Source organism: Pithys albifrons, chromosome 7 (genome assembly GCF_047495875.1).
Source record: "Pithys albifrons albifrons isolate INPA30051 chromosome 7, PitAlb_v1, whole genome shotgun sequence".
NCBI lineage: Eukaryota > Metazoa > Chordata > Aves > Passeriformes > Thamnophilidae > Pithys > Pithys albifrons.
In genome coordinates this window covers 25,556,748-25,575,960 of record NC_092464.1, presented here as the reverse complement: position 1 = coordinate 25,575,960, position 19,213 = coordinate 25,556,748, and the positions used below count along the sequence as shown (strand labels likewise).

Below are 19,213 nucleotides of genomic sequence, written 5' to 3'. Positions count from 1 at the left end.
AGTTATACAGGGGATTTAGAATCCTAGAATAATATCTTGATCTCAGTTTTGTCAATGGAGATTTTGTAATTGACTTCATCAAGTACTTCTGTGCTAGAGTCCAAGAAGGGAATTGTTATCACTGGCTACATGTCACACACATATAGAAGGCTAGTAGGATGTGGCAAGTGCCATTCAGTGCAAAATGACCAAAGAAGTGTGTTGACCTGCCTGATGGACTCGTATCCTACATGGATAACTGATATACAACCTCCACAACTGAATTACATCCTCTGCTTTACAGCTCTCTGGCCTTAATAACTCTTGCTGTCTCTTCACTGAAATCACCAAGAGAGTCAAAGGGCTCAGAGCTGAAGACTGTTTTTCAGAGTGAGCAAAAAAATTTGCCCTCAAAAAAGGAAGTGTTCATGAGTTTTGCTAATCACATGGTAGCACACTACTTTATACAGTACTTTCTAAATTGCCAAAAGAAATAATCAAAAGTGACAGAAATATTTATGCAGATTTAGCAAAGGTCATGAAAAAGTGTGTCATTTTGACAATACTGGCAAGCTTTGTATAAAGTTTTGCTTTACAAAGTGAATATATTTCAATAAAAAGACTACAGGAGGAAAGTTTTAAACTAACTCTACTTAAAGGTTTTCATTATGTCTTTGGAGACAGTGTGAATACTGGAGTCCAAAACAAAGAAGAAAAACTTGTCAAGATAAGACATGATACATCTTTTTATTTCATTTTAACTTCTACTTAAATAGTAAATGAAGCTAAAACATAAAAGTGCTCATAGTTTTCTGCATAATTATCCACATTCACATTTCTCCTCAGGAGAGGTTCTGTGGGCTTTGATCCAGGAATTTTCAAGCATATAAGGGAGGTACAGGAGCCAAATCTCGTATTTCTTCTGAAGAAAATATGGTATAATTTTTTTATACTTTTAGGGACGTTCCACATACAGACAATCTGGCCTGAAGCCAAAGAGAAAAATACAGGCAGACTTATTAAATGTCCATTATTTCTGTTTGTCTATTTCTATTTTTTTTTATCTTAGTAAGATTCTCTTTATAATCAATAGAACCAGTGTTTCCAGTCCAAGAACACTTAAAGGATATCTATAGCGTATCTTACTAAGTGTCCATGTTTTTCATGAAAATTACCCTATTTCACCCTAAAATGACATGTCATTCTATGTACATATATATCTTTCCCAGTGATCATTCAATATTTCAACTGCAAATAATGAAATAATGCACCAAAAGTCATTTAACTCTCATCACATGCTACTGCCCTGCACAATATACATGGCAATTACAGTAAGCTTAGAGGAATGTGAGAAACTCATCTTTCAAGAGAAGGACTGAGTCCTAAGACACTTTTAAAGTTAGCAAAGAAAATGAAATGGATGTTTCAGGATGAGAGGAAATGGCCTAAAGATGTGCTAGGGGATATTTACATTAGATACTACCAGAAATTTATTCATGGAAACAGTTTTAAAGTATTGTAACAGGTTGTTCAGGGATGTGGTGGAGTCACCAACCCTGGAAGTGTTCAGAAAATAGGTGGATGTGGCACTTGAGGACATAGTTTATGGTGAACATCGTGGCAGTGCTGGGTTGACAGTCAAACTTAATGACCTTACAGATCCTTTCCAATCTTAACAATTCCATGATTTTATGATTTGTATATACAAACAGTACCTCCAAATGATCACTCTGTCTCTAAATCACTTTGTGCTTCAATAAGTCCCTAAAATGGGCAAAAGAGTAAGCAGCACAGATCTCCTGTTTCTATTCCCCAGTATTGTCCCAACAAAAGTTATGAATGCATGTGCACAGTTTTGCCTTCATAACCCAGCAATGGCCCAAATTATCCAGAATTTTCCCCACTTAGGTCACCTAGAGGTGTACCTTGAAGGACAAGGTCCTGATATTGATGGGCACTCCTACTGCTGCTCCTTGGTTACCTTGACAACTGAGCACAACATTCTTAGCAGCACCCTTTTACATAAATGCCTTTGTTCTGTGTAAGAGCTGTGGCAGGCAGAGTTGCACTGCATCTTTCAGCTGAAGTGAGAAAAGCTCCCTTTTCCAAGTTAAGTTCATTCTTCAATCCTCTGCACTTCTGTGGCAGTTTCATGTGCCAGTAAAACCTGCTACAAATCAGACCCTCATGCATCTTCCTCCTTTTGTTAATTCACCATTTCATACAAAATACCTACAAACCATGGAAATAAATCTTTGGTTTCAGTCATTTTACTTCTTTCCTCTTGATTTCTTCTCTTTCTGTTTCTTAACAGGAAGACTACAACCAGCACCTAGATTATTGCACTTTCTTATAGCCCTGCCTTTCTGCTTCAAAGGAACCACTGGTTCACTGTCAAGACTGTCAGTGTTCACAGGCTGATGAAATACTAACAGTGCATCATTGGCATATGCAGCTGAAACTCAACTCTTGTAGCCCCAAGCCTTAGTGCTTCTCAGGTTTCTTCTATGTTGTTCCCAACACTGCTTGTCAAAAGTAACTCCAGGAACAAAGGGTACTAGTTAAACATAACGTTGTTTTACAGCTGCAGAGCAAAGGAACATAGATCAATGCCACAAAGCTTGACCGTTTGACAACATTAAGCAAAGAACAGCACTGATTTACCAGGAGGTGAGTCAAAGAACCTTTGATGTCCTGACTGGTACTGTGTAGTGAAGTGCCTCCCCCTACATTGCTTGATGAAATAACTACATTATTACAGCTGTGTGATCTTCCCTTCCTGTGGCTCTGCCTGCCTCCAGAGAAACTTCCCACATCACGATGCATAGGGTGGCAGTTCTGAGACTGCCACCTTTACGCTCAGACTAAATTAATGTTGCTCCCGTTTACAATGCGCAGAACCAAGTCTACCGGCTGACAACAGACCTCCAAAGACAGAACATGACACTCAGCTGCTGGTATGTTTAGTCCAAGAGCTCCCTGTGTTAACCAGCAAAAGCCCTATCTTCTCTGAAGGCTACACTGCAGCTAATCAGACAAAATTTATTTCTCATTTACTCTAATGAGCAAAACTTCAGTGAAGCCTGCAGTCAGAGCATCTGGAAACAGGAGAAATGTAACAAGATGGCTCATTAGTCTGTGGTCAGCTTTCTTCCCATGCAGGATGGTCAGCTCCTCACATCCTTTCCTTCTGTCACCTCCACAAGCATCCTGTTAATTTCTGAGGAAAATACAAATATGTCTTTGTAGGTTTCAGGACTTCCTCCACTTTCTTTTAATTATTTCTTCATTCTTTACAAACTGTTATTCATCCACATTCTTGTTCTGTTCATTTTGATTTCTTGTTCATGCCTATCACCAGGAGTTATTCTTTAGCTTTTGATGTTCCTGCATCTCTCCAGCTTTGTTATTCCACCAAGTGCCAAATGCCGTATTTTCCAACATTTTCTCCAAAGACATCTTCTAATTTAGCTTATGACTGGTCTCCTCCAGTATTATTTTGTTTCATCAGTTGTGGATTACTATTACTGTTATTACTATTGGCCAAACCTCAGAAAACCGTGTTAAAGATCACAGGTGGATTCAAAAACTGAAATCCCTCCTCCCAAGAACACAGTCACCTCCAGATAACCACTGATAATTGGTTTTCCAGCCAATACACTGATACTCCTGGAAAGCCTCTTCTCTTAGTCACCTTCCAATGAGACCATGTAAAAGGCAGTCTCCACCTCAGTGAGTTGGTCATTGATATAAAGGGTGGTACAGGGTGATTTTTTTTAACTAGCTTTCTATCCAATTCCTCACAACTATTAGAATAAGAGAAATCATGAAGATGTCTTTCAACATTCATCTTAGTTCTCCAGTCTCAGCAAAACCACTGAAAGTTTGTAGCTTCCATTAGAGACTTCTCCAAGGATCACACTACTCCCTGTAGTGATGTGAGCTGTTCCTATGTCCTATTCCTTTGGTCCAAAACATCTTGCTTCATTCATTCCTTCCTGGAGGAACTTTTTCAAGATTCTTGCACTTGAGATCTCAGCATCCAAAAACCACAACAATATAATTCCCTATTTCAGTTTGGTCTCACCGAGACTCAAGATTTTGAAAAGCAAGTGCTTAAAACAAAGGAAGAGTGTTATGGGTTCACCTAGGTGGGCCTAGATTTGGGCTCTGGAGTTTGGACTAGGCCGAAGCTGTCAGCTGACTTGAGCTGGGCTGAGCTAACAGCTGACCTCTTCTAGCCAGTAATGTTGTATTCCATACCACATTATGACATCATCTCCAGGGAAGTAGGAACCAGTGTGGGAGTGGTTAAGGAACCAGTGGGGAGTGGTGAGTCACTTCTCAGCCTTCCTCTTGGGAGGATGCATGATGCTGTCCCAGGGGGGATGGAGAGGACCAGGCCCACCACTGGCTCACAGGGTATCTCAGGAAAGTAAAATGTGTTCTTCTGGATCTCTCCTTTCTGCTTGAGTTTGTCTCCCTGGGGAATAAGGTTTTTCTTAAGTAATGTGTAGTTAGGACAGTAGAATTTGTGTGTTCGTTAAGAACTTGAGGTGGGGAACTTGCTGTTCCAGACTTGTGTGAGTGTATATTTGTACTCTCTTCTAATTGTCTCTTTCTTTCTGTGAAAATATATGTCATTTTAGTATAAACACGGTTTGAAGTGTTTTTTTTCTTTCCCCTCTCTTTTCCTCCCTTTCCCTGGTGTTAGGAGGGAGGCTTTTCTCTCTGTGCTTGGGGGGGGGGTTGGCAGTTGCTTATCTCAAACCAAGACAAAGAGCTTATCTCTTTAAGCAAGACCTTGCTTCTTGGCAGAAGAAATACCGACTGAACACAGTTTGAAGGAAAGGAAGACAGGTCACTGCCCTTTTTAGAGACCCTGTGTCCCAACAGAACAAGGGATTTGAGGAACTACAATTCTATTAACTCTAACCAGCCATGGGAATGAGCCAGCTTCTTACAGTGCCTCAGCATGTCTCATAAAATGCACTGAAACATTTGCTAACAGGGCTATCTGCATGTTATTGTTCATTTTTAGTACAGCAGCACTAGGAGTGCCCATCAATATCAGGACCTTGTGCCTGGTAGAGATGTCAGCATGTTAACCAAAGAACACATTATTCAACTTTCTACTCCCAGTATAAGCAAATAACAAGACTCTTTCATTTGTACAGACAAATGCTCAGCAGCATGGGTCATATAAACTAGCCCACAAGGACTGTTTCGGGGACGGGGGGGGGGGGAATTCTTAAACTTATTTTAAGATTCATATCTATGCATTCATGCCTGTGCATTTAACCATATACATAATTCACTTAAGTTTAACAGACCTGCTTTTAAATACTTCACCACTGTGTCATACCATGGAAACTACCTCAGGGCTACTAGGAAGGGGGTTCAAACATCCCTCATATAAAACACATCATTATGCATTAGAGGAAACTTCATTCAACAGGGAAGAATGGCACAGCAGCTGGAGGTGAATACCATAAACCACATAAAGTTTTAATTAAATTCGTTAAAAATTCTTTGTCTCTCACTGTGTTTGGAGGCAGATAGACCCCTTTAACAATGGCCAGCACATAATCAGGTTTGTCAAAACTAATAATAATACAAAAGCATTTGCCTACCCTGGGACATTTTGAAAAAGTTTGAGTAACTGTATTATTTTTAATATGGGACACTTATAAATCATTGCAAGATGTGGCTCGTTTTGGAGCACAGTTGCTGATTTTACTGTTCATTGGATTGATAAAAGGTGTTAACAATAAAATGCACATTTTTAGCAGTTGACAAAGTGAATACAGGAAAGAATCATAATTTCCCCTTAAAGCATATATAACTGTGATACATATATTTTGTAGTGCCTGTTGCAATAGAACAAGGGAAAATGGCTTTAAACTAAAAGAAGGTCGGTTCAGACTAACTACAAGGAAGTTTTCTTACAATGAAGGTGGTGAAATACTGGAACAGGTTTCCCAGAGAGGTGGTAGATGCCCCATCCCTCGAAAGATGCAATGACAGGTTGCACAGGGTTCTAAGCCGTCTGATTTAGTTGAATATGTCCCTGCTCATTGCAGGGAAGTTGGATCTTTTTAAAGGTCCCTTCCAAACCAAACTACTCTGTGATGCTATGATATATAAACCCATTTTTCATGACCAATATTTCTTTACTGCATGTCTTGTATATTCCATACTGATGAGTATGAAAAACAAATACATTTCCTGCCCTTCAGAGCTTGCAGTCCATCAGCAAAGCAGGATACAACAAATGAATATTACAGCACCGGCTCCCCTCCTGTAAACACAGACATGTCTGATGTCAGAGAATCAAATATGTCAGGGGACTAATTGTGAGCACAGAGCATGCATAAATGTTTGCAGGAGTAAGCCTACCAACCCGGGTAAAAGAGGATAGCTATGTGGTTGCCTAGCTCTTATGTAAATGACCTTGTTTTTCAAAGCTAGAAAGCCTTGCAAAATACTTTTGTGTTTAATGAAATCCAAATAAAATGATTCCACAATGTACTGAAGGGCTTCAGATGATGAGTCAGTGACAATGTCAGCCATTTAGACTCATGGCAAGCACTTAACTTTGGTACCAGTCCAGGTCCCATTTTAGTCAGTGGGAGTCCTTTCCCTGATTGCAACATAAGCCTTTGATACTAAATTATCTCAAGCTGATGAACTGTGAAACAGAAAAGGTACTTTTACCAACTATTCCTAACCTAGATTTGTTAAAGATAATTGTAAAATAGCACTAACTGACTTAGTAATTATATCTGAAAACATACCACTGCATAGCTAATACATAAGGGTTGAGTATTCATTTTGCTTCATCAAGACACTCTGATACAAAAAATATCACAGGTAAAATAAGCAGTCCCACAACCTATGTAATATAGTTGAAAATGGGGAAAGAGCAGCTAAAAGTGTATATTCCCCATAGTGCACCTTAGCAAACCAAGTTGTTTTTTTATCATCCATTTCACAGTCCACTTGATACTCTTTGGGGCAAGGAACTTGATGGGTTTTACTGTAAGGTGTGTGCCTTGAGCAAAATGTGACAGAAACATACATTTGAGGAAATATACAATACAAAACTAGATTGATGTATCAAAATAAATGTTAGCACATATACTGTAGTATTGAGTCTACACAACAGAGTACTCTGACTAGTATGAAAACACAATTTAATTGAAGTAATAATAGAGCAAAGTAATTTTTCTGTTTTTTCTCTATCCTATTGCCCTTACCAACTGTGAAAGTGCCGTCCTCAATTACATAGGTTTCAGAAGAAAACAATATGCCTGCTTTTCCACTTTGCTTTCACACAGACAGAAGAAGTAACTTCAAAGGAGAATAGCTGAGATGAAGGAGCTGAAGAAATGGCAATAACAATAACCCCAGAACAATTGCAGGAGCTGACTGAAAAACACTGCATAACACACTTGTCCATAATCCCATCACAAAATGGTGAGAATTTTCTAGTCTCGATCATTTAAAAATGAAAGTTATAATTTGAATGTATTGCCTAAGTCCTGCAGACAATGGAGAAAGGCACAAATGGAAAGTAATTCTTTCAGTGTTATGATGAATACAGCAGACAGGGTAACTTGTCTTCTGGAAGAGTCTGGAGAGAACCACACCAGAACAGGTATCCACACAGGAGCTCATGGAGGACCTCATTCTGAAGCATGTGGATATCTGCTGAAGCAACATGGTGGTTCATGTTGAGCCCATGCTGGAGCACGTTTGTCCTGAAGGACTGCAGCCCATGGGGAAAACCCATGCAAGAAAGTGTGAGCAGGTAGGATTGGCAGAAAGGAGCCATGAACCACTCCAGACCCCAGACCCATCCCTCCAAGTTCCTTGCAGTGGAGGGGAGACAAAGGAGCTGAGAATGAAAGAATGAATCTGAGCGTGGGAAAGAGGAGAGGGGAAAGGTATTTCAATTTTGTCTTTGTTTCTCACAATCCAAATCTATTTTAATTGACAATAAATGAAATCCATTTTCCTTAAGCCAAGTCTGTTTTGCCCATAATGGTAAATGGTAAGTGAGCCCCTATCATTATTTAAACTGATGAGCTTTATCGTCTTATTTTCTCCCTCATTCTATTCAGTAAGGGGGAGTAAGAGAGTGGCTGGATGGCCAGCCCAAGTCAACCCACCACAATGTCTATGTTCCCCAGCTTCCCTTTGCTAAGATAACAGATCAAAGCAATTTTGAGATTCCACTCTGGAACATTTGTTTGAGCCATGTTTTTAACCTGCACATTATCTGTGATGCAATATTAGCACATAGAGAATTCTTCATGCAAAATCTTCAGTGTTTCTGTGTTTCATAGCAGATGAGTGGCTGTTTTGAGCATATTGTAGCTGAGTAACTGGTGCCCAGGAGAGGGAGAGTCAACATCTGAGTGGAGGTGACAAAAAGAAAATGTGAAGCAACCATGATTAAAGGCTAAAATTTCAGAAATCCTCCAGCTCTCCAGCTAGGGCAAGACCTTCAGAGAATTTCAGCTCCAAACCAAGCTGCGAGATCTGAAAGAGTCCTCAAAACTCAGCAGCTGCTACTGAGATCAGTGGGGCTATTCATAAGTGCAGGGATCTGCTTGTGCCAATCATAGAGGAATTGAACCCATCTTGAACTTGAATGTAGCAAACTTTACAAGACAACTGGGGTCAGGGGAAAAAAAAAGAGTATCTAGAGCAACAACATGCAATTATAGACTTTTAAGTGCAAAACTTTGTGGCTCAAGGGCAATGCATTTTAGAAAAATAATGATTATGCTTTCACCTCCTGTGTGAGACACTTACCACTGCCTTAAGTAGGGCATTAACTTGCAGCAAGAGCAAGCACTGGTTTGGAGGTTTGTGGCTAGGCCATACATCTGAACTAATTGTGGCTCAGAGTGAATTCATGCGAAGTTTATTTAAAATAAGATAGATGGGCAAGTGACAGCCAGGGTCTGGTTGAAAAGTAACATTATTTGTGAAGACAGTCTATTGTATTGCAGCAAAAGAGAATTCCATCTTCTATTCATAGTGCCCAGTGGGAATTCATGCTGGGACTTTTACTTTACTGACATATCCATTTCATTAAGTTCCCTCATCCAGATCCTTTCTTTAGTTTTCGTAGTAACTCTTAGTGTGTGTGAGTGAGCAAAACAATTATCTGGAAAGGATCCAGCTACTACTGATTTTGAGGAGGGATTCTCAAATACTACAGGTGATATCTACAGTTTGTCATTATAATAAATACATCATGTCTTTCAATGACCTTGATGCAGCTCTTGGGAGGGCGAAGGGGGCCCAGGTTGCCACTGGAGGGCTCTGCCCAGGTGCTTGTCAAAATATGAGGACACACATCTTGAACAAAGACACAGCCTGGGGTGCATCCTAATTCATCTTCATGCCAGGCAACAACATGGGGTGTGGCAAACCCTCTTCACTCTACCCAGGCCAGCCACTTGGCTCCTTCTCTGGTTAGTCTGAGGGCAAGCAGCTGATACTCCTCTATCCAAAGCAGGTGGCCTCTAATATGGAAATAAGCCAATTAAAGGAGACTATAGAGGGGCATAATTGGCCAGCTTCTTAAGCGGTGACACATCTACAGAACTGAAGATAAGAGAGGTGATGAACAGGAGAATTTTCAGCTGCATAATTTTTGACCCAGTACATTAGTACCCTGGGGTAAAACAGAGAAGGGGATTTTGGCATGTGAATCTTTTTCCTTCTTTGAGTTGCAACTGCTAAGGATCAAATTGGGAAGTGTGAAGTAACAGAGCAGTTTTCTCTACATCTTTTTAACACTACTAATGAAAGGCTTTCCACATTATGGCCTGTGTCTATTTCAGCCCTGATTTTGTATCTACTTAGAGGATTAGAAAGATTAAGTGCTAATTAGACCACTGTGGATTAATAACTGCTACTTCTGCAATGCACATTTTTCTTAATCTTGCCTCTAATTCTAGTGGAGATTGGTTCTTGTTACAAAGCCAGGATTTGCCAAAGGTTACTAGACGCGTAATAGAAGAGGCTGGGTATTAGTTTTTTTGTATACACTGAATAGGCATCACCCATTAGGCTAAAGAAGGAATTACAGAGATGCTTTGTTTCTGAAGAAAACAAAAAGTCATGTCTTCATTATTCTGCTGGAAGCACTGGGTTTTTGGTTTGTTTTTCTTTTAAATGTTTTACATTTTAAAAATATTTTACATTTTCAGGTCTGTAACTTCTAATTTGAGCATTGCAAATATGTATACACATTGCTAATTCAAAGTATATTCAAACACCACTGAAATGATATGTCAAGTGTTAACTAGGAACATGTGAAAACAGCAAATACAGAAAAATTAGCCACTCTCTTTTCACTGACTGTTGACTGGGGAAATGGTGCTGTTCATTAATGGGATAGTTTCCTTGTTCTCAGGTTAAAACTCACTTGCAATATACTGATAGTCATATATTTGCAAATAAGGTCAGAACTATTTGGTTGCTTGAGGGAAACATTCATAAATCAGAACAATGAGGCAGTTGTTCATGTGTAAAACTGGCCATGATCTTCTTCAGAGAAGAAAGACTTGGAGGAAAGTTTTCATTTACAGCCAACAAAGAATTCAATTTGCATACAGGTGTTACAGGGCTTTCTCCGAATTCATGATTCCCTGCTTGTTTCAGATGTCAGGACACAAGGATGGGTCAAAGGCTCTGTGAGATGACTTGCAGCTAGTTAAAGGAGTCTGACGTCAAGGCTGCTAACATCAGCTCTCTTGTTTTGCACCAAGTGACCAGGATCACCTTCAATTACATTATTTCCCACTGCAACTTAAGGAGCAGGTTGGTTTCTGCACAAGGAGGCTGACTATAATACTTTTTTGTTTATTCTAGCATAGAGTAGCCTTGCATCTCTTGGGTGGAGGATGAGATCCACTTGCTTTTAAAAGCACAGAGCAAGGATCACCCATTAGGATCAAGCAGGTGCAAGGAGGGGTGGTAGAGCATGGTCCTTCTCCATGATGTCTGCAGAGGCTTTGAAGCACTATTGCTTCTATGCACAGAATGACAGGTGCGCAACAGTCCCTTCAGGGCAGCCACAGCCCACGAGCTGATTCCCCATTTCACTGAGAAGGCAGTCAAGCTTTCTGGTTTGTTCCTCATCTTCTGGGACCTGAATGGCTTAGAGAAGGCATAGGTACAGTTGTGACAAGTCTCTTGTTCTCGCTCGTCTTGTAAAGAATTATCAGATACATTTTCTGGGCTTGCATTTAATGCAGAGGTACCTCCCACAAAAGAAACCACAGTCTTCAGAAGGCCAGGCTCACTTTGGAGCAGAAAATTCCTGACTGTGTGCTCCTAGTATTCAGAAGATGTTGTGTATGTGTATGGCCAAACTTCACAAACGGAGATTTGGGCAGGGCTCTCCCCACGTGGGTGTGCCCTTTGAGCCTGCGCAGTGGATTTTTCAGGTGAGGCACAGCGCGTGCAGAACTGGCCCCACCGTTTAAATCCTATGAAAGGTCCATTTGCCATGGCCGAGCAAGCTTGGACAGTGACAGTGAAGCCCTCAGGACTGTCTACAGCACCCAGTACGAATTGGGGCTGACCCTGCTTCGTTTCCAAGATCTGATGGCAGCAGGGAAGCATTTAACTGCCAGAGGATGGTCCCCTCTACCAAGACTCGAACTCACGACCTTGGGATTCAGAGTCCAGAGTGCTCTCCATTACGCCACAGGACTACCCAAGAAAAATACTGTAGAGAAGCTGCAAGGAGTCAAATGTATAATGAAATGATCAGGACAAAGTCTGAGATCTCTAAAGAGTTTTCCTTCCTTAGACCTCCTGCTGTGTGTGACCAGAGGCAATCTTCTCTCTGTTAAGTCAGTTCTTACCAGATAATACTCTGAGAATTACTGATGCTTAATAAATTGTCAGATCTGCCTGTTCAAAACAGTTGAGAATGAAGAGGGCTCTATACAGAAGACTATCTGAAAACCATCTTGAGTATAAGAAAAGCCCTCCTCCAGAAGCCTTTACAGAGGACCTGGGAGAAGAAACAGAGAACAGAAGCAAATACTGCAGCAATGATTGCTGATAAATATACTGTCAGGACACCTTTTAGAAATGGAGTGGGACTGTCTTACAAAAAAATCCTATTTTGGCCCATGTCCATTACATATTTTATGAGATTAGACATTTGAAGTCCCTTTCTGCACTCAAACACCAAACTGTGTATGACCACAGACCATGGCCTCTTCATTCATCCTCCACAAAGAAACCCTTGCAAGATTCAAACACATTTTTCTGCACACCAAAAACCACAGAAACACATTTCTAAAGCCAAGTCCTTATCCTAACTCTGTACCACACGAAATTATCATGAGCCAGCTGCTCAAGAAAGCCTTTATCAGCATACACCCAATTTCTGTAGCTGCTAGGAGGGGAACACAGACCCACCACACCTGGTAGCTGCCTGCTGTGGCTGTCCTGGAGAATATGAATTTTAACAAACTGTACTTTACTAACCGTACTTTAAAAAAGGGATTGGCAAAAACAAGGGATTGCAACTGATTTCACTAGTGACTTACTGCACTGGATTTTTGTCATGACACCTATAACTGATCCTTAAGATTTTTTTTTTTTACGTTTATAAATAATCTATTTGCACCTCAAATTTTATGTAATACTTTGGTCTCTTCTCACACTTCTTTCATTAGCACCTGCATTCATACAGCTTCTTAGTCATACAACTAAAGCATCTTTTTTTAAGTATAATTCTTGCCTCAGACAACAGACCAGGCAAGAGTTTTTCCACACATCACATCCCTGCATCCCTCCCCGACAGCATCCCTAAGGCAGTCCACCGCTTCACCACCAGAGGGCGCTGCCTGAACGCCTTAGAAATATTTTTATTCTAAATAAGTAAATACAATTTTAATATTCCACCTTTGGAATCCTATTATTTAGAAAAGGCGATGCAGTTGTGACAGGAATAAAAGGGAATTATTTAAATACTGTTACATGGGACAATGTGTCAAATCTTCATTCTAGTCTCATCCAATCTTGCACAGTCTGGAACAACAGTACAAATTAAACTCTGTTTATTTAATCAAAGTGGTCTTGAATTAGGGTGTTTATGCCAGCTACTGAGATCCACAATATGAATCTGATGGCAAGCAGTTCAAGAAGAAAAGCCAAACTGGATTTTACAGCCAACTAAAATCAGCCAGTGATACATGATACTGCCATAGTATTGCGTAGAAAATTAGTGTCCGTTAGTACTAACACTAAGGCTATGTCTCTTTAAAAACAGAACTTCTGCTTTAACACTGATTCATCTTTAGGTTGTCTTCTCTTTTTAACAGTAATTTATATCCCAGTTCTGCTGTTTTCCAACAACTCTTTCTATACACAACAGAAGGTCTCTGTTTTCCCCCTATGTCCAATGCTTTTCTATCAAACATATGTTCATATATTCCAACACATATGTTGCATGAATGTAAATGCACAAATATGCATCTCTATTTCCCACTAAATGAGGGGTTCAAAGCTATTCTTGGGTCCAGACTTGTCCTCTTCAGACTGGAGCTGAGCTTAAGATTCTCTGGAAGGAAAAAACGAACTAAGCTCTTTAGCTTAAATCCCAGCTTCTGATCCATGAGCTCTAGCTAGACTGGGCATGGGAAAGTTCAAGTATGATCTTGTTTAGTTCTGGGACTGACTTTTCTTAAGTACAGCATGTACTCACAAAGCCAGTGCTGAGTTACAGCCAGGAATATGATGACATGAAAAGTCTGGGGCAGAATTGGCTGTGCAAGAAGTCTTCTGCACAGATCTCCACCCTGATTAAACCTGGAAGTCTCAGACCCTAACAATCAAAGTATAAATGGTTTTATCTATGGATTTTATAAAAGAAATCATAAAATTTCAGAGGCCTGACTTGCTTTGATAGTGTTCAGGCTTGTCAGTCCTAGTCACAGATCATCCAATTACCACAACTCAAAGTAGGACATATGCATTTTTAGTCATATGCATTTTAGTCAATAATGAGAAACTTACATTAATATATCTACATGAAGTGCTTTGTTATCAAGTTAGTCAGTGAAGAATAGTCAATGTGATCAGGAGCACTTAGAGAGTTTTGGTTCACCCTACAGCAGGCACTTACATTTGGTATCACACAGACATACCTAAACACAAATGTCTTGGTCTCATGAGCCTGACTGTGAGCAGAATTCTCCTCCCCTCCCTCAGTGCTTTAAAAAGGGTAACTTTCAGGATCCTTAGTTCAGAGAATTTCACTGTCAGAGACATGTGCAACCCAACCCAGCCTCTGCAGCTCCACCTCCATTTTGCCACTTCATTCCAGTCTGCTTCCAGATGGAGTAGAGAGGTTATTTTTTCTCTTTCAAAATATCCTCAGTGTTTGAATATGGCAGATAAGCAGATGGATCACAGGTCTCAGTTGTGTTCTTCACCAGAATTGGTCTACATTTGTGATGCAGAATGAGGCTATCCTGCTCAGGAGGTGAGTATGGCCTATCATTTGTTTTCCCCACATGAACAAACATCTGTTGAAGATAAAAAACAGATGAAGGACATAGGACCTCCCATTTTTCTAGCAAGACAGATCTCCTCCTCTTGTATATGGGGCCTATTTTTTTTGAAATGCATTTCTGACTAACCTGCAGTGACAGTTTGGCAAGCCAGAAGGTGAGAACATCTCATTTTATTGATGAAGGAGTTTCTACCTCACAAAATAACATTACTCCTGACACTGGCCAGCAAAGCCAGAGAGCTCACAGACCTCCACCTTCTTGCTGCCCACTAGTTTCTGAGGGGAGCCAGATGAGAGGATTATCTCCCTTCTCCGTGCAGGGACAGCATGATATTTTCCTCACTGAAATTTTACCTCTGGGCCCAATAAACAGCACAACCATAAGATGGAGCTGAGGTGGGCATCTACAAGAGCTTGAAGGTCCAGGCTGTTTTCCTGTCTGAAAAGGTGGTTTGCAGGCAGACATACAGACCTCCTTCCACTGCTGTATGCCAGTGAGGCATTCATCCTGGGCAAAGGCTTTTCTGTTGCTGCTTTCTTCTAGGTGTGCCTTCAGCGCAGTCTGCAGTGCTTTGGAGGGTCCAACCACAAAGGCTACATGGGGCTGCCACTCTGGGATGATGTGAGAGTCCCTGCATAGTGAAGGAATGTGTCCCAGAGACATCTCAGAAAACATTTGGCATAGTCTAGGTCTTAATCAAGTACAGAATGGAAAAAGCAGCACAAGTGAAATGTCTCTCAAATGCCTACAAATACCTAAATTCAAGTTCAATTATAGAAGGAAGAGGGAAAAAGTAATGTGTGTTTTTTCTCAGGCCCCAAAGCCAAGATCTGTGTGTGTTTTTGAAGTCATCCTGCAAGAAAGAAAAGAAAAGGCTGCAGCTTACTGTGACCTAAATAAAGCAAACAAATTAGGTACTTGTGATCAAAGGGTTGAATGATGCATATACACATCTCCCTAAATAACAGAGAGTCATTAGGGGAAATGACATGTCATTATTCCTCTGAAATAAAGCAAATTACCTGTTCTGAAAAGAGGAATTAATCTGTTTTTATACATGAAGAATAATGCCACATTATTTCTTCTAAAATTAGCAGCTGACAGGCTGAGACTTCAGTGCACATAGCATCTGGCTCTCTGGCACCACATGTGCTTACCAGAGTGAACCAGCTTTATAAGGTTTGGTGGGCAATAGCCTTTAGCACAAGGGTCTACATCCACTGAGCTCCAGAACAGCAGTAAGTTTAAAGTATCTCAGAGCTTCTTTCTTTCTTTCTCTCTACAGAAGCAATAAATAGTCTGATACTGACATTTCAAAAGGCTGAAGAACTTTGAATGGATTCTCAAAGTCCTCTTTTCTCCTTTCTTTCCAACTCGCTGTACCTTTCATCAGTTGTCTTCCAAACAGGAAGCAAGTGTGTGACAATCTCATCAGAAAATTCTGCATTTTGATGTTTCCAGAATTCAAGGCAGGCAGCAAAGGAATGAATTCTGAAAGCTGAAGTTAGACTCATCCCAGTAAATAAGAAGTTTCTTGTTTTCTGTTCTCAAACTCTAAGGCTTCAGATGGTTAGAGTCCATAACCATAGTAATGGCCTAAAAATTTATCTTGAAAAGATAATGGCTGTATTTTATCACATGAATGCATAGAAACAGTGTAAAGACTTATCAAAACTGCTCTCCCAAGGAATTCCCCTCTGTTTGCTATTCATGTTTAGAGTAAGAGTATGAAGGGCTCAACATTGATAAAGGGGCTTGGGACATGGAAAACACGAGAATTCATTTCCATCAGACTTGGGAGACCAAAATCACAGTGCTTATTTACTCCCTAGAGACTTTTCAATTAAGTATTCTTTCAATGGAATAACCCAACCTTCCTGACTGTCTTCTACTGATGCACAGCCATAGTCACATCCAAGCTATGTGCAAAAAATTCCCTAGCAGTAGATTTGAAAGGAAATATAAGTTAAACTTTCTCTCCAACACGCATCTGAGGGAAGCAACTGGGTGGTATTTTCTCTGTGTTTAAATATGTAAAACCCACTATTGTTGATGCTTGGCTGTTGATTCCTTGGCTGTGATGACACAGAGAATATAAAAGATAACAAATCCAATCACCAATACCACATATCCCCATCTAACCTTTTCCATCATAGTTTTAGCCTAGACAGTTTGAAGTCCATGACTTCTAATGTTTGCACTTATCTTTCATACAAATGAGGAATAAGAGGTTTTCTTGTGCTGGTAGGACCAAAACAAACCACACTGCCCTCTCTGCTTGGTGTCCTGAGTGCCAGGCTCCACAACATCACACTGTTGTTTGGGTTTTTTTCCTTGAAGGGTAGGAGATTGTTCTCGTCTAGCCAAGAAAAGGATTTTGTAATAGTTGAAGAGCTCCTTGAGGAAAAAAAAAAAGGCAAGAAGACCTTACTGGAAGAAGCTGCTTCCTCAAGAGAGGTTGGCCTGCTCAGAGAGGCAGGTCAGCTAATGAGTGCTGGAATTGGAGGTCTGAGGCAGGCAAACGCATCAAACCATGTCTTAAATTGCCCATATACACAGGTTATTGCACTGGATAAAGGCCACATGTCAAGGAGGAAAGGCACTCTATCCATCTGACCTAATGATGTCTCCATGATAATGCTCCAGGGTTGAGCACCGATTGGCCTTAAACCAAGGAAGACAAGGGGACAATCCCCATCTTCTAAAGCCTTCAGCAACCTGCAGAGAAACAAGGAGAGATGAGCTGCATTGAGCTAGGGAGGCTTCTGAAACAGCCTCTCCCTATGAGCAGGGAAAGCTCTCTGGACATGCTGCTCAAGGAGCATCATCCAAGCAACAGGGTTGTCTATGTCTGAAGGACTATTTCAGTCCACAGATGACCAGAGTAAACATGTGGTCCAAGAAAGGAGAATGTGAGCATCTGGCTCAGCAGTTTCTATTTCTGGTTCCTAAGGCAGACCTTGTAACCCAGTTTCTGGTCCCAGAACAAAACAGGTAGCTATGTTTATCATTTTATTTTTCCTGACAATAACTTATATTTAGAGAGATTTACCACCAGCACCTCCTTCTCCTGGTGAAGTTCTACACTATCTGCTGCAGGAAAGCACCCAGTTGTTGAACTTTCCTTGATCACTCGTTGTTAACCACAAAAATTACAGTCAAGACTGTCCAGTTTTTCTTCTTCTACCTGCTTTGTAATAGCAGATAGAATACATCAAGCTAAGGTACAGTTTTGCATCCCGTTTAAGTGGTACCACTGACCTGCAATCAGCATTCTGCAGTACAAGACTGGCATGTGTGTAGTCTAAGGAACAGACAGATCAGCTACTCCAGATATCGGCTCCATTTATTTACTTATCAATGGGAAAGCCAAACAGCTAACAAACAACTCCAGGAGTACAGATGTCAGCATGATGTCACCAGAGGGAAAGTAGGACTGTCCATATCAAAGTATGCAAACCTTTTTTTTGGTACATGGAGCTAAGCTACAACTTCTCCTAAGCTTCACCTATGAGAAGGAAACACTGACCAAACAACTGAGGGCAACTCTCCAAGACTGCCTTTTTACAAAGCATGGAATGAATAACTTCCTTGAGAAAGCAAAAAAACCCCAACTGAATAAAGCACTATTTTAATTATATTCATATTGATTTATTTGAAAATATGTTCCCATTAAACTGTTATCTAAGCACAACCCATTGTAAGTCAGAAGCAGCTTGGTTCCACCTGCATTTAAAGTCATTATTATAATTATTTTCACCAGAAAAGCCATTAATCTCATAAACAATACCTGGCTTGCAGAAAATACATGATAGGCAGTTATGTTATGGTTAACTATTATTTTTGTTACATTCTTTAACTCTCACAAAAACACTAATTTTCTATTAAAATGTTTTTTGAAAAAAAAAAAACAAACAAAACCAACAACAGCTTACCTTCAGATTGATGCGTGGCAAGAGGTGTTTGTGTCTCCTTGGAGTATGATACCACCTCCCGGGGTAAGAAATCAACCTGGGTAATCTTTGACACCCCTAGTTTGTGCAGTCTGCGTCTAGGGTGGAATAGATGACATCAAAAGGTTAGTTATATTAAATGTAAATCAGCAGCAGGAATAAAAGTGTTTGCTTTTATGAACAGGATAAAAAAATTCTTCAGTGTTTGTTAGCATGAAACACAATACAGTATGCATGAGAAGTACCTAACTGCAGTGAAGAAAATTAGCCTGAGAACTATTTGCCATAATACAGCTACTGAACCTCTAGATCATGCTGCTGAGAGGGACTGTAAATGGGAGAGAGAAATGACCTGCTTGCGCCCCTTTTAACATGCAACAAAATTCTCTTTCATACCATCATTACTATAACATTCTGCCAGCTCAAAAGAGTTCATCCTCAGCCTGGGATACACAATAATGGAAAGGGCACACTGGGTGTAAACCACACTGGATTAGGACTGTCAGATGTTCAGGTGACAGCAATAATAGAGCTTTTAATTGGCAATTCGATGACTTCCATATAGAAGGAGATTCTCCCTTCCATAGGAGCCATTAGTAATGGAATTGATATAAGTTTATAATTAGTAGAGTCCTAATTCAAGGGCTGGAGAAGAGCTAAAACACAACTGGAACAGGGCAAGTATAGCCTTCTTTTTTGGCTACTTCTCTTACTTTA

General features: G+C 40.3%; 1 protein-coding gene across 6 annotated transcripts in view; it reads right to left on the bottom strand.

Moving 5' to 3' along the window:
* DYNC1I1 (dynein cytoplasmic 1 intermediate chain 1) overlaps positions 1–19,213 on the bottom strand; it is a 186,508-nt gene that overhangs the window by 123,399 nt on the left and 43,896 nt on the right. For all 6 annotated transcript variants that reach the window (XM_071560758.1, XM_071560755.1, XM_071560753.1 and 3 more), the window contains exon 6: positions 18,479–18,594. In XM_071560758.1, the coding sequence (XP_071416859.1) occupies positions 18,479–18,594 (116 nt within the window). The remainder of the gene's footprint in view (positions 1–18,478; positions 18,595–19,213) is intronic.